Source organism: Sciurus vulgaris, assembly GCF_902686455.1.
Source record: "Sciurus vulgaris genome assembly, chromosome: 3".
Classification (NCBI taxonomy): Eukaryota; Metazoa; Chordata; class Mammalia; order Rodentia; family Sciuridae; genus Sciurus; species Sciurus vulgaris.
Genome location: NC_136463.1, coordinates 183,132,670 through 183,148,625, shown reverse-complemented (window position 1 = coordinate 183,148,625; position 15,956 = coordinate 183,132,670). Strand labels below are relative to the sequence as shown.

At 49.4% G+C, this 15,956-nt stretch overlaps 1 protein-coding gene across 3 annotated transcripts in view; it reads right to left on the bottom strand.

The window, feature by feature from the left end:
• The window catches only part of DGKD (diacylglycerol kinase delta), an 86,127-nt gene that overhangs the window by 19,697 nt on the left and 50,474 nt on the right, over nucleotides 1–15,956 (bottom strand). For 2 of the 3 annotated variants that reach the window (XM_079132255.1, XM_079132257.1), the window contains exons 4-10: nucleotides 10,691–10,795; nucleotides 10,257–10,389; nucleotides 9,265–9,371; nucleotides 8,776–8,901; nucleotides 7,852–7,954; nucleotides 7,050–7,212; nucleotides 4,157–4,265 (exon numbers count right to left, since the gene is read on the bottom strand). In XM_079132255.1, coding sequence (XP_078988381.1) covers nucleotides 4,157–4,265; nucleotides 7,050–7,212; nucleotides 7,852–7,954; nucleotides 8,776–8,901; nucleotides 9,265–9,371; nucleotides 10,257–10,389; nucleotides 10,691–10,795 — 846 coding nt within the window. The remainder of the gene's footprint in view (nucleotides 1–4,156; nucleotides 4,266–7,049; nucleotides 7,213–7,851; nucleotides 7,955–8,775; nucleotides 8,902–9,264; nucleotides 9,372–10,256; nucleotides 10,390–10,690; nucleotides 10,796–15,956) is intronic. The other variant, XM_079132256.1, reaches the window with a different exon arrangement.

Here is a 15,956-nt window from a genome sequence, read left to right as displayed (position 1 = left end):
AAACATCACTACCACCAATCCTCAGCCCTAAAATCACCTCCAGTGACTTTCGAGTCCTATCTGCAAAATGTGTCAAAACCACCCACAAAATGGACGCTCTGGACCCAGTCTGAATCTGTACTGCCATTCCCCAAAGCCTCAGCCGATACCTGGCAATCCCATCCCAGATCAAAGCCCTTCCGTGCCAGGCCAGCACTTAAGGGGTCTCCAAAATGCTGGCTGCCCCACAGCTCTCTGGTAACACAGTGACCAGCCAGGGTCGTCAGAGCCTGGGGTGTAAGTCCTGAAGCCAGGACCACCGCCTGCACTCCCCGAGCACTGCACAGTTCCTGATCTGCTCACATCCAGTGTCTGTGCATGGGGCCCTGCTGGCCTGCAGGGACAGCAGCACAAAAGAAGGTCCCGCCTCACCAAGAGCACAGCATGGCCATGCAGGAGGCAGTAATGAACACGTGAGGACCCACAGATGGAAAGAACTGGGCACTGAGGGTGCCCAGCAGGAGCTATGGGCCTCCTGGAGCCCCACAGGGAAAGACAGGCAGCATAGGCACAGAGGGTGTTCCAGGAGGTGAGGTGACACACCTGACAAGTGCAAGTCAGAGCATGACACAGAGGAAGACGATGAGGGAAGAGGGGTGGGGAAAGCAAGAAGGATCAAAATCAAGGGCCTTGGTGAGCTCTGCTGTTGTGCTGCACTCTGCCGTCACAGAAGCTGAGGAGGGACACTTACAACCGCCCAGGGAGGATAGCCCAGGTGAGCTATCCCCAGATGGAGGCAGGGGCTTGGCAGGAACCCACCAGCACACACAGGTGGCCTAGACCAGGGAGAAGACAGCAGGGCTGGGATTGGTGGAATATACCCGTCAGGTGTCTAGAAATAGGGAGGGAGGGGGACCAAAGAGTAAGGAAAAACTTTCAAACTTCTGCTTGAACACCTGGGTGGACAGTGTTTTCAGACTGCAAAGAAAGGCATGTGTGTGGGTGGGGCAGGGGCTGAGAATAAGGTGGGACTGGACACCTACAGCACCGAGATATCCAGAGAGGCCAGAACTTCTCCAGGGTAGACAAAACTCCTTCAGGTGACTGAGTCTTCCTCTGCAGGAGAGTGTGAAAATAAGGAGAGGCCACACAGGGCTCTGGTGACATGGCGAGTAAAGGGAGCCAGGAGAAGCAGTACCACAGGGTGTGGGGTCCGGAGAAACCACGGCAAGAGAACATCAAAGGTTACAGAGAGATCAGAGCCGTCAGGTGTTCACAGAACCAGGCTGAACAGATGGAAATAATCCACAGGTTTCACTCTTCCTAACCAGCAACAGAAAACTTGTCCATAACCCGCGAAATCCACAAAAATGAGTGAACTGCTCCAGTCTCGCCGCTAAGAGGCGCTGTGTCTCCTTCCTGAGCGACAGCCCAGTTTGGTTGTGCACTGCATGATTAAGATCCTCCCTCACCACTGCCAAAAACGTACGCTGGGGAAAAGACAAACTCTTTTAACAAATTGTGCTAGGAAACTTGTTATCCTTGTATAGAAGAATGAAACCAGACCCTGTCTCTCATCCTGCACAAAAACCAACTCAAAATGGTTCCAAGACTTCACAATCAGAACAGAAACTGCGCAACTCCTAGAAGAGAACATAGGGTCAACCTGTGGGCACAGGCAGTGACGTTCCCAATAGGACTAAAGCTCAGGAAATAATGCCAAGAGTCAATACATGATACGGCATCAGATTAAAAAGCCTCCGCAAAGCAAAGAGAACAATTAGGAACATGAAGAGAGAACACAGGAGAAGATCCTTGCAAGCTACTCTTCTGAGAGGAGTAATGCCCAGAATATATAGGAACTAAAAAAACTTAATGACAAAAAAATCAACTAATACAGACAAATGAACTAAACAGACACTTCTAAGAAGAAAAAATACCCATGACCAACAAATATATGAAAAAAATGTTCAACATCATCAGCAATTAGGAAAATGCAAATGAAAACCACGCTAAGCTCTCGTGGCATAGCAGTCACAATGGCAGTCACCAAGAACACGAATAACAACAAATGCTGCAGAGGACGTGGAGAAAAAGGAACTATAAATCAGTACAACTGCTATGGAAATTAGCATGGAGATTTCTCAAAAGACGAGGCAGGGAATTATCATATGATCTAGCTCTACCACTTCCCAGTATTCCAAAGAATCAAAGTCATCCTACTAGAATGATACATGTACACCCATGTTTACAGCAGCTCAGCTCACAATGATCAAACGATGGAACCAGCCTAGGTGTCCATCAACAGATAAATGGATAAAGAAAATGTGGTATATATACACAGTGGAGTTTTATTCAGTCATAAAGAAAAGTGAAATTACATAATTTGCAGAAAAATAGATGAAACTTGAGAACATTGTGTTAATCAAAATGAGTCAAACTCAGAAGGTTAAGGGTCACAGGTTTTCTCTCACATGAGAAGCTAGAGCGGAAAGAGGAAAAGAAATGTGGGGGCCGGGACCTCATGAAAATCCAGCAGAGGTCAGTACAACAGAGGAAAGGGACCAGGGTAGGAGGAGGGGAGGGAGGGGAGAAGTCCTGAGGAATAATATCAGCCTAATTATATGATTACATTGTGTGCATGTATGAATATGTAAAAACAAATACCACAATTATGTACAACTATAATGCACCAATAAAAAATAAAGTAAAAAAGACCCTCCTCACTCCATCCTGGAGTTAGGTACTAACAACACCCACCCATAAGTATCACTGAGCCAGTAGAGCTGGGTGGAGAACACAAAAATCACTGGAAAATGCACTGAAGTCACACAGACTTCAATTTTTTAGTTTATTTTTAATTTTGAGACCAGCTGAGGCCGGTCTTGAACTTGCAATCTTCCTGCCTCAGTCTCACAAGTCACTGGGATTATGGCATGCACCACCATGCCCAGCTTCTAAATTTTTTAAAGGGCCATATAAACATAGTATAAAACAGAATCAATGACTATGTGAATAACCTTGAAGTATGGTCAGGTATACTGATATGACAAAGGACAAAAATCGTAAAGACCAAAACAATAAAAAGAGAAAAACAAGTACGTTGATAACAAATGACCCACAAGGGTAAAAAAATCTTCAATGACATACACAGAGTTAATAAAACAATAACCCTTAGACATCAATTTAAAAAATAAAATGAACACCTCAAGAGAAAATGAGGAAAAGCACAAACAGGTGGCTCACTTAAAACTTCGTAGTCAGTTGAGACAAGGTTTGACTTGAAGAAATAAAAATCAGATTTCTTGTTTACTCGTTTGGGCAAAACTTGAAAAGCTAAGCTATATGAGCACATATGGAAAAATAGAGATCTATGCTGCACCAGGAAGGTGAACTGGTGCACCCTAGTGGAGGGGTCCATTAACCCCCCACACCACTGTTTAATTCAGAGGAAACACTTAGGAAGCGTACACGGCTTCTCCAGCCTGGTTGTGAAGAGCTCTCAGCTCCACTGATGGGGACACTGAGCTGATAAACTCGGGCCCAGCTCCATCCAGTGGACGCTCGGAGAGCTGCTGGGCGGAGCAGAGCCACAGATGCCTGCCACACGCTGATGCTAAGCCTGCAGTAAGAGCCAGCAGGAATAATGGGGGTCCATTTACAACTGTGTTTACAGCTTGCTTTACAAATTGATACAAGCCTGAAAGACAGTGACAGCAATCTGAGCAGTGATTGATTACTAGGGGAAGGGCGCGGCTGGGAGTGAAAATCCAAAGAACACAGTGAACGTTCTCTTACTGTGCAATCAAGAAAGTCTATTTTTTAAAATAATCTCAATACAAAAAAACTAAGTCCCTAACTCTGACTTGATAAGCTGAAATATACTTCCTCCCCTCTTCCAGAGCCAGAGGCAGCAAGTCACAAAAGCACCCAATGAAGAGCCTAGGGGGTACAGGGGACAACAGCCCCAGACCCCTCCCACCTGGGACCTGAGGCAACGTTCTTCATGCACGGGGGCTCTGACCAGCTCTCCCTTCTCCAACCTGCATGACCTTCCAAACCTCTGCCATTCCCTGCCAGACAGCAGGCACCTGCAATGGCACACAGTGAGACAGCAGGGCCACTCTCTAACTTTGGCAGCCCTTGGCCCAGGCTGAGCTCGCTCATGTCCAGGTACCTGTTTATGAAGGTTGAGGCTGTCAATTTCGGAGAGGACCCAGCCAACACTGCCATCCCCACCACAAACCAGAATTCGGAAGGTGTCAAACTTCTGGAATAAGCGTAAGCTGTGGAGAAAAGAAAGGCAATGAAATGACATGGTTCCACAGGACAAACAATGGGCTTGTCCATCCCAGTTGAGGGGAGCCACCCATTCTTCCTGCTGACCCTGTGGTGACACGACTGTCTGCATGGCCCCTCACTCAGGAGGCCCTGCTGTTTCAGAATGAATGACAGTAGCACTGGGGCCCCGCCAGCCAGGGACCAGGACCAGCCAGGCATGAGAAAACCTACAGCTGGTCAGACCCTGAATCCTCATCTCCTCAGGCAATGGCTTCTTACAGGATTCACAAGCACGGACTTCCACAGCCCCAACCAAACGCTAGGACCAATGGTCACCACCCTTCAGCACCATCCCTCACCTGCCCCATGCAGATGTTGTCATTGTCAACCCTTCCCTGTCATGCCCTCTTGGCCTGAGCCTCGATACCACTTGTCCCCAAGCCCTACAGTCAGGTCTCTGCCCAGCACTGGCCTGGTCATGCCAGAACCCCAGGCTGTGGATCTGCCCACACCCTGCCCGTCCCCTCCACAGTGCTTATGCCTCAGACCCTTGGTCCTCAGAAGTGGCCCAGGCCTCCTTCCCTTACAACTCCTTCTTGGTCTCCTTCCTGGGCTCCAGCAGGAAGCCCACCCCCATGCAGGGCTGCCACTTGGGGCTTCACGGCCATCTTCTCCTCAGTCCTCATCCTCTTCCTGAACAACCTCATCCACATTTGGCTTCAAAAGACACACAAGTGCTGATACCCTGAATGACACCCCAGGCCACTCTTAAAGCCCTGCATCTGCGCCTGTCTACCTGGAGGCACCACTCTGATGTCCTACAGCACATCCACAGGACATGTCCCTCATCGAGGACCAGCAGCACCACTGGTCCAGGCTGCAGGCCAGCCTGCCTCACACCTCCTCCACTCTTATGACGCCCAGCTGGCTCAGCCACCGTCCTGCTCTGAGTCCTCCAGGGGCCTCCCATGTGTTCACAGTAAGACCTTTCTAAAGTCTCTTAAGTGAGACTTACCTACTCATTTTCTGGAAAGGGTCAAACTTCTCAGCCAGCACCTATATCCCTCACTGACCAACAGCTACCTGCCTTTCTGCCCTGATGCCTACTGCTGGGAGGAGACAAGGTTAGGAGCGCACTGTGGGCAGGCTGGCTCTCCTCAAGCACCAGCACAGTGGAGACGCTGGCTTCACTTACGTGCCCCCTTCCTGGGTTTCATCACCCCACTGAAGTGACTGCCCACAAGTGCTCCCTCCCCACTGGGGGATCTGTGGACCCTGCCTCTAGCAGGGACAGTCTCAGAGGAAGTACTCAAAAAACAAACAGGGATGTGGCAATAAGCTCTGAGCCACTAGGCAGCACCTGACCATGAGGAACCAGAAAAGCGTCCACGTGCACCCTCGGAGAGGACTGACTGCTGTGAGGCCCTACTTTCTGGAGAAGCGGGGGTAAGCAAAGGCCAGGACCGGGTCCTGGTGGGAACTGGGCAAGGTAAGATATTTTCTAGCTTCCAGAAACAAGAAGAGTGAACTCATTCCCATGCCCCTGATGGGGGGCTCAGGGGAATCCCCTAAGTCCTTCCATACTTAGCTCTGACTACAACTGGAGTTCGACACACATGCCAAAATTAATATTTTATTCTCAAGTTCAACTGTGCACTCTGCCCTGCCCAGAGCTACAAAGCATTCATCCAACATCCCTGGCAGCACACTTAACAACCACCGAAACTGCTCAGAGTTATGTGACAAGGGGCGTCACATAACTTTCCCGTTTAACTGAAGTCATTTCTTAACCAGGTCAGGTGAATGGGATCCTGCATCATTCAGAAGTGCATCGGCAGACTCAGAGCGGTGCCCTGCAGAACACAGGTTACCACTGTGGCCTTGCTGAGCATGGGTAAGAACACCACTGAGGACACCCAGAGGACTAGTGCTGGATGACCGGTAAGCAGCATGTGCCCTCACACCACACTGCAGCGGGTCAGCCAGGGACACGCGGGGAGTCAGCTGGCCTCACGTTACAGCAATACCTGGGTCCAGAAGCAACGCCCTCCCAGGTTCCTCCCAGGAGCACACACACCAGACAGCAGGGTGAGCAGCACCTCGCACTCCCCTTCTGCTGCACAATCTCCCTGAGTGCTAGCATGTTCTCTTAGAGCCCTACCTTGAACCGGTACTTCCAAATGAAGAAGGAATTAGTTCATTCCCAATTAGTTCATTAGTTCATGGCAAAACCCACAGAAGCCATGTTCCTACAGCGGTGCAAAGCACAACGCCAAAAGGAACATGACTTGACTCTCTAGTTAAAAGATGAAATGCATAATTATTCTGCCCAACATCCCGGGCCTCGGCACAGTTCACGCCTTGCTGCACCTGTGCTGACAATGCTTCCTGTGCTCCCAAGATGAAAAAGGCCCCTCGGCCTCACGGAGTAAAGCTTCTTCCTGAACACTGAGCACCAACACAGAAAAAAGCTGCCAGTGCCACAGCTGATGCCATGGACAGCATGCTGTGCATGGCAGCTAACACAGGGCCCTGTTTGGTTTAGAAGGTGCATGAGTGTGCACGAATGCACACATGCATGTGTGCACTGCAAACTGGAAAGGCATGCACCCCCTTCAACTATAGGAGCAGGGACCTCTGAAAGTGGAGTTTGAGGAGGGGTGATTCAAAAATGATGACTGCTTTCCTATTTAAAATTTCCTGTATCTTTGATCTATTTAAAACAAGCACACACACCTTGTCTGTGAAACATTAAAGCTCCAAGAAAGAGAGATTCCCAAGCTTCCTACCCGAGGTGCGGTCCTCCGTTCATGAGGTCAAAGACCTGGGCAGGGTTCAGCAGCTGCTTGAACCTTCTGAGGAATTTCACACCCTGGTTGTCCCCACTTTTGGAATTGACGAAGACCAGCAGGGGGCTTGTACAAGATGGAGGACAGGTGGCCTTCCAGAACCCTGGATGACAGTGGAACAGGAAGAACCTTTATAAGCCTGAAAGCACTGGGGCACCGTAGAACAAACAAGCTTCAGCAGACAGCGCAGGGGACAGAGCTCACTCACAGCACCAGCAAGCCTGCGCGAGGCCTCACTCCCAGGCTTGAGGGGAGTGCCCCCTCTGACTTCATACTTGAGACTTTCCAATTTCACCTTGCTGCATTGTCTTTATCTCCTGCCCTCATCTGAGCTATTTCCTCTGAGCCATGTACCTCAGTAACCCCCTTAGTGGAACTTGTCAACAGGTGTCACCATGTACCAGATGAACCTGTGGAAGAGGCTCTGAGCCAGCATGCCAGCACCTGCCACATTCAGGGATGTGCGGCCTCTGCAACTCAAGGTAGACTGAGGAGGCCTGAGACCCAGGTCCATTCAACAGCCCCTAGATCCATCACCTTCAAGGCAAGTGCTGGTAATGAGTCTTCAGTGAGTCTAACAGCAAAAACCAGGACACTATTTGCCAATTCCACACATGTCCTGCTGACCCTGGTGCTGTGTCTTGCCTTCTACTGACCATAAAAAAATTGCCAAGATGCCCATCTTGGTGGGCATGGAGAAGGGGCACGTGCCAACAAGCGAGGATCATACATGGGCACCCACCGTCAGAGTCAATGCTGTTGAGCGCTGTGGGAGGGATGACTGACACCTTACATAGACCGAGTGGGCACTTAGTCAGCAAGGATTCTTTACACGAAGTATGGACCTGAAACAAGAATCCACATATCACCAGGGTCCCCAGCATCCTTCACTCACACACACACAGGAACACTGCCTGGCCCTGTATCTGATAACCAGCTGTGGACAGACAGGCACTTCAGGGAGACCAACCTGTTCCCACAGGGCACTACATGACCCTGCCCTGCCCCCGAGGAGTGTGATGCAGAGCTTGCAGTGGGAGCCCGTCGTGCCCACGATGTGCAGACCAACATCCTGGTCCCTTTCCCACGACTCCCTTTACTCCAGGACTCAAATGCTGTGTGCCCCTGGGCAAGGGCCTTTATGTGCCAACCTACACCCAGCTTCCTCCAAGCCAGCCAGGACTCTAACCAGGTAACCCCAAAACAGCCTCTGAAGAGCAATCCCACCCACAAACACAAGGCTCCCTTCACCTCTTCCTGGATGGCCACATCACGGCTCCTCCTCCCTCTTCCTGCAACTGTCATCCCAGAGCAAGCCTCTCTCAGAAGGCCCTTGATAGCCTCCCTGGGCTCATCCCAGGAAAAGAGCCAGCAAGCCTGCCCCAAATCACCTCTCCACAACCTGCCTGAGGTGCTACATGAGGTGAGTATCACATTTTGCGTCTAAAAGACAGGACTAAAGTCAAGGGAGAAGAACACTAATAATAATAATAATGGAGAGATCCAAAAGGGAAAAATCAAGTCACTCCACAGGCCAAAACAGGCTCTCAGAGTTGGGGTCCCCTAGGGTAGATTCCCAGATTCAGAGAAAGAGGAAGCTGCCGCCCCAGGCCTGTCTCCACAACCCGCAGGCTGGCACCAGGCAGGCCACGTCAGCCCCACTCACCATGGCCTTGCACCAGAGGCAGCGCCAGTCCTGCAGGCGCAGCACACTGCCACAGGTCTTGTCACACACGGTGCACTTGGCGCTCACAGGCAAGTTACCTTCCAGCCATTGGTGGGGCATGGCAATCTGTGAACGGAGCAGAGACACGCTGGGGACATCCCAGAGCTCTACCCCAATGCCAGGAGCCCTGGGGCATGAATGTTCTTGGTGAGTTCAGCCATGACCCTGCTCCCCACAGAAGTCTTTTCCTAGCAGCCAGGGAGGGGTCAAGGGCATACAGTGCCATCCAAACCACGGCACTACCAGTGAGGGCGCACTAAGACTCAGAGGGCTCAAGGACTAAACTGGACGCAGAGTAACCACACAGAGCCCTGGATACTGTCAGCTGGGACACCAGACCCCAGAGTGACTATCTCGAATGAGGGGGAGGGCAGGGAATAAGGGGATTTTGTACATGTCGGCACCAGGGCAAGATCCCCTCAGGCATACCCCATCCTCATCCTCAATGATGTCCTTCCCAATCGAGGCCAGTGTGGTCCACTTGCAGTTATTGGTTGCACGCACAGCACACCGTTTGTGGGCTTTAAATTTGCATACTGTGAGAGAAAAGAACCCACAAGCTTCGTCCATGACAGGTGCCTTCTATACAGGGCAGACTGATTAGGAAATTTGGAAAAGGAACAAGAAACTTTTCCATGCTGTCACAGCACCACTGAGATGCCTCAGAGCCCAGGAGAGGGAAAGAAAGCAGACAGCAGGGTGAGCCAGAGCAAGCAGCTGAGGTTTCATTTGTGTATGAATGTCACAACTGCTCAGCTCTGCCATCACAGTAGGACAGCAAGCAGCCACAGTAACTTTAATGTATCACAAAATATAGGGGCTGGGGAGAAAGGAGATAGCTCAGTCAGTAGAGTGCTTGCCTTGTAAGCACAAGGCCCTGGGTTCGATCCCCAGCACCCAAAAAAAAAAATTATTCTTTTGAATTTTTAAACTTTTGAAAATGCAAAAACTAGACAAGCTAGTGAGCCACAGAGAACAGGCAGCAGGCAAGACCTGGCCATGAGTCACAACACCTTGCTCAGCCACTGCCTGGCCACTAGCCTGATGCCTGGCCCAACACTCAGGCCCCAGCTCCAGCTGAGACATTTCCAACCCCTACATCCCCAACACAGCGACCCTGAGAAGAGCGCAGTGACCCTGGACAACAGGGCCCTGCAGACCCGATGCTCCCTCCTTGCTTCTCCTCACTACCACTTCCTTTCTTTTCACTTTGTTCAAGCACTATTTTTTTTTTTTTTTTTAATAATGACTTATCAAGGACTCCTCATAGGTAAAATAAACAGGAATGAGTGACAGAAATCACTTTACTCCCCACTGGCTGCAGTGGGTGGCGATGGCTTACTGGATGGTGACTGTGATTGGATTTCCAAAGTAAAAGCTCGGTCACCTTCTGCAGCTGACTAACAAATGTAGTTCTGTACCTTCACAGGACAGCCCATGGGATGTGACGCCAGACAGTGCCTCACGACACACGTTGCAGTAGGTTGGTCGTGCATGGGAACAGGCATACCAGTTGTGCATCCCTGAGAAATGGTCCATGCTATACTGGGTAGGCTGCAAGAACAAGACAAAGATGGCAAGGTAAGACATCCCTTTGAAACTCTTAAATTCAGCAACCTGAATGTAACTAAATCATGTATCTAAGAGAGGAGGAGGGACGTTTATAAAGGACAGGGTCATAGACTGACAGGTCTGCCCTAAAGACAAGCAAAGGCCTTCCTTGATTTCAAGGCACATGCTGAGACTGGGAGTTCCAGAACTGCCAGTCATGTGTAGGAGATAGGTGGAGGGAGGAAATTAGGGTAGGGCAGAGTCATCAAGAGGCCCGCAAGGAAGGACGTTTTTCTCTTTTAACCTCAAAATGCTCCCTGTTCTGGACAGTCTTGAGTGCCGCGATCCAGTCTTCCATTTCTTTTCTGTTATCAGCACACAAGATGAGCTTCCTACAGGGAGTGATGACCTAGAGAGAGAACATGTTCAATGATCCCATGGACAAGGGCAAGGGCAAGGGCTGCAGAACCTACCCGTGAACAGACAGACATCTATGTGCATATGTGTGTGTACAGAGAGGGAACATATAAAATGAAGATTGACCATTTCATTCAGGTTGTCGCATCAAACAGAATAATAGCTATCACAGGTCACTAAAAATGAAGAAAAATTTCAAACCAAGAAGACAATTCAAATCTAGGTTATATATTCACCAGAAATCAACTTAAGTAGACATTTACGACTGTTTAGACATATGTAATAAGTCCTAGGAAACTCTTTTTTCAAAAAGGGAGAAATAAACATAGGAAAACAGTTCTATTGCTCCAGAGAGCCCACAAATTGATGACCAGCACTTGAGGTGTAGGAAGTCCAACCCACTCACTCCAGAGTAACACGAGCAGGCATCACACATAACATGGCAGACTGACTGCCACTACTACAATCAGGGCCTGAACAACTTAACTGGAAATGAAGTCCAAAAACTGGTAATAATAATAAAAAAATAATAATATGAATGATGTGATCTCAGAGACTGGGAGGTTGAAACAGGAGGACGTAAGTTCAAGGCCAGCCTGGGCAACTTAGTGAGATCCTGTCTCAAAATGAAAAATAAAAAGGGCTGGGGACACAGCTTGGTGGTAGAGCACCCCGGGTTCAATCCCCAGTACCACCAAGAAAGAATGAATATGAAACCTACAAAATGTAAAGTTTTTATAAACCAACAGAAAAATCCTTTCTGATAGAAAAACTGAACTTGGATTTCAAGAAGGCACAAAATGGCTAATAAATTACCACAAAGCCATCCTGTCCCTTGAGTCACAGGGAGTAGGAACAGCAGTCTACTTTTCGCCTCTCAGGCCGGCACGGCTCTCCGATGTCAACACTGGCATCCAGAGGTAAATAAGGCACAAACCACTTTGGAGAAAATCTTTTGACAGTTTATCAAAATTTTCAAAGGTCATACATAATCTCTTAATTTTGTTTTATGATGATATAGAATGTCTAAAGGGTTCCAAAGTCAACTCAACAAAATAAGGTCTCATCTGGTCAGAAGTCTGGTTCTTCTCTCCCCACTCTATTCCAGTTCCCATAGGCAGCTTTTAAAAAACAAAAAACAGCATGGTTTGGTTTACCCTTCAGTGTATACCCACACTCCCCCTTTCTAAGCAGCAGCACTCCACACACACCACTTCCCATCTTTGCCCTTCACTTAATTAGACATCCTGGCCATCACTTCTTACAATAAGTGAAGATCCCTCAATCTTTCCTACAGCAGCTCTGGACCAGCTATGCAACCAGTGCCCTATTTATGTGCATTGTTTAGAATCCTTTGCTGTTTCAAATAGTGCCTCAGTGAATGGGTATTTTCCTATTTTTACCATTGCATCTTTGGGATAGATTTCTAGAAGTGGAACTTCTCTGACAAAGAGCAAATGTGTAACTTTGCTAGCCATCACCAAATTCATCAATGGTAAACAGGGGTTTACCATTGTGCACTCCCACCAGGAGTGTTAAGGAAATGCCTGCTTCCCTAGCAATTCACCAATAAAACATTACAAAATGTTTGGATTTCTGTCCATCTTAGAGCTCCAACTTACATTAAGAAGACCCAGTTTAAATTACTAGATGATCAGGTTTCAAGCTCAGATCATGTGGAAGCAATGCTTTGTAGCTAATTCTTGCTCCACCAATTTAACTTCATCATGGGGGATGAACGTAATTGGGTCTCCAATGTAGTTTGCTCACTGTCGTGTACCTAGGGTTCCCTGGGGAAGGAAACGTGAAGGCCAAACTAAACAGACAGTGGAAGAGTCAGGAGTGTGGGAAGGGAAGACAGGAAGCAGGCTGAGGGGCACTGCTTTCCTGAGGCTGGCAAGGGTGGGGAGAAGTGGATGCCACCAGACACCATAGGCAGCCTCAATCCCACCCCGACTAACACCTATGAGCTCTGCAACCACTTGCTAAGTATCTGCTCTAGGCTCAGGGTTCAAAGGAGAGGACAGGACAAGTTTCTACCCAGGCGGAATCTATGCTGGGAGAAGCAGACAAGTGTCTCAGACACCTCCCCGGCCGTGAGGACTGCAAAGCTTAGCATTGGAGTGCTGCTAGTGCTTTAGACCATGTTGGGGAAGGCCAAGGAGAGCTGAGAACCAAAGGCCCTGAGCCAGTGCTGAGTCCTGCACTTCCCTAACTGACCATAAAGCCGAGTAAGCACCTCTTTGCTAATTCACTCCCAGGAAAGTTGAACATTTGAACATTTGTATCAGCAAAATTAATACATTAAAAGAAAGAAAAGTTTATTTTTTATAATTCAGATTATATAGGAGCTATGCAATAGGCAAATAATGAGATTTGTGTCCCCTTCTACATCAGGTGTCCCCATCTACCACTCCCCAGTGACAGCTTTCGGACCACTTGCATCACTCCAGAACTCAGCACTTGGATAGAGAAATGGATCTTTGGCCCACCATCCTCCATGTGCTGAAGGAGAGTGCTGCCAGAACAGTTTCCTGAGTATCAGCAGCCTGGGCAACGGACTGCAGCCACTGTGATGTTTAAAGGCCATGAGTTAACAAAACAGATGGCAGGTGCCGTCATTCCCTCACTCTCAGTAGCACCTGTCCTGTACTGAAGAAGCCTGAGACTGGCCATGATCTGAATTCCACCTGGTCACTGACAGGCTGATACACGGGTAGACTGTTCCTCTTCTGGAAAGGGGTGATAAAAGCCACCTAGCAAGGACTGAAAGGGACCAAGCACCACATTCAGTCCCCTGGTTTGAAGCTCTCACTAGGTGCTAACCTTGTAGCAGGTGGTTCTCTGCCCTGTGTCTCCATTTTCTTGTCTGAAAACCGAGACCATGAACAGCACTGTCACATCCTGGCATTAATGTGAGGTGTAGGTCAGCAACTCGCAAGTCTGGGAAGAACACCTGCCACACAAGCCTCCCCAGATCTCCAGCAGCACTGCTCAGGCCTGAGGTCCTCCAGGCTCAGGCACTTTCCATGTGGAGTCACCAAGAGATAAGGAGCAACTGGATCACGTTGTTGGTTGGCACATAAAATGCCAATCACCCTACAGAAGAGTTTGTCAGTCTCTTAAGAAAACAATGACCATATGACCCATTACAGTCACTCTAAGAGTCAGTTCACCCAAACACTTGTCCATGATGTTTACAGAGGAAACAACTCAGATGCCATCCACCAGTAAAGGGTTAACACTGTGGCACATCCACACCAAGGAGTAACAATCAGAAATAACTCCGGACACACACAATAACCTGGATCAACCTCCAGGAAACTATGCTGAGAGGAAAAAGCCCTTCCCAAAGGTTACCTACCGCAATATTCCATTTATTAACACTCTTGAAATGAGGTTGTTGAGGACATGGAAAACAGAATGGTGGCTACAGGGTCACACAGGGAAGAGCGTGAGCCACAAGGGCACCGGGCTGGCAATGTTGTGACACTAATTAGGAACAGTGCCAGTATCCTGGGTGTGATGCTCTGCTGAGGCTGTGCCTGAGCTCACCACCAGGAAAACGACACAGAGTATACAGGAACTCCAAATAAAAAGGCTCAACAATATCAATGATATTCAAGTTTGAACTGGGAACACCAAGGAGCAACTGCAGAACAAGCCATGCTTCTTAAGGACATGTGAGGCCTCATTCAGCGCAGGTTACAGGAGTGAAGCCCTGTACTGTGAGCAACGCCAACACAGGGGACTCCTGACTTGCCAAGAAAGCAGTGAGTGGACACACCTTCAGTACACATCCTTATAAAAAGGCAGGTCCTCCCTGGACCAGGCCAGGCTGCTGTTGTAAGCATGGGAGGAAAGCTCGGCGGGAATACCAAGACCTGTGCCCTTTGGCTGGGGTGCCTCCTTTGCCATCAGGCTGTGACATGCAGCCCGGGAATTCAGGCTGCACAGCAGAGCCTGGGGAATGGTAGGCTCCTTTCTAAGCACACAGAGCTGAAGAATCGGTGGACCGATGAAGCCCAAGGGGGTTAGCCAAGAACGAGAGGTAGATCTAAGAGTGCAGGCTCGGAGCCTCACAATGATGAACTCCTGGGCTGGGGCCGGCCCACGCCCGCTTCAATGCCAGTGCACACTGGGAGTGGCCACACGCAGGCAGGACAAGGGCTCTTACGGGGGCTGCCTCCCCAGCCCCAACCCACATACACACCAGGGAGCCTTGAGGTCCTTCTGTCTCCCAGGCCAGTGCCTCCCAGTAACCTCCCAAGTTCCAAGGGAGAAATACCTCCTCTCCCAAGCTCTTCCCCTCATCTTTGGGCTCCAAAATCACCCTTTCTTCTTCAGAAATAAATCCAGGCAGTGTTCATTTGAACGAGCAGGTTAAGATGCCTGCTCCCACAGAGGTTACCAACGAACACAGGAGCAAGGAAGTGAGTCTTACAGCATGGAGGGAGCTCTGCTGCTGAGGGTGATGGGAAAGGAGACGCGCGAAGCAGGGGCTGGGAGGGTCCAGGCAGTCCGCAGCCAAGGCCAGAGCGATGAGGATGTCAGGAGACGGACAGAGCCTAGGGCTACTGAGGGTCACCAAGCTCTGTGAGAGCTCTGGCTTCTACTCCAGGCGGAATGAGGGGTCGTGCCAGCTTCTACACAAAGGGCTGGCATCTGACTGAGGCCTAAAAAGCACCACTCTAGTTGCTTCACTGAAAACTGACAGTGGGAACAGGGTAGAAGTCAGGAAGCCTTTTGGAAGGAGCCTCCGTGAACCATCACAAAATTCAAGCAAGGAGAGTGTTGGACTCCCGTGTGTTCTGAGGGCCATGGGGCTGCCAACAGCTGGGATAGAGTGTGTGTCAGCCAGTTTTTTGTTGCTGGAACCAAATACCTAAAAAAACAACTTAAGAGAGGAAAGATTTACTTTGGTTCATGGTTTCAGTTCATGGTTGGCCAGCTCCATTGTTCTGGGCCTGAGGCAAAGTAGAACATCATGGCATAAGGGCATGGAGGAGGAAGCTGCTCACCTCATGGCAGTCAGAGAGGGAAAGGCTCGAGGCAAGATACAGTCCCTAAGAGCAAGCCCCCAAGGACTCACTTCCTCCAACTAGGTTCTACCTGCAACAGTTCCCATCACCTCCCAAAAATCTATTCAGTTG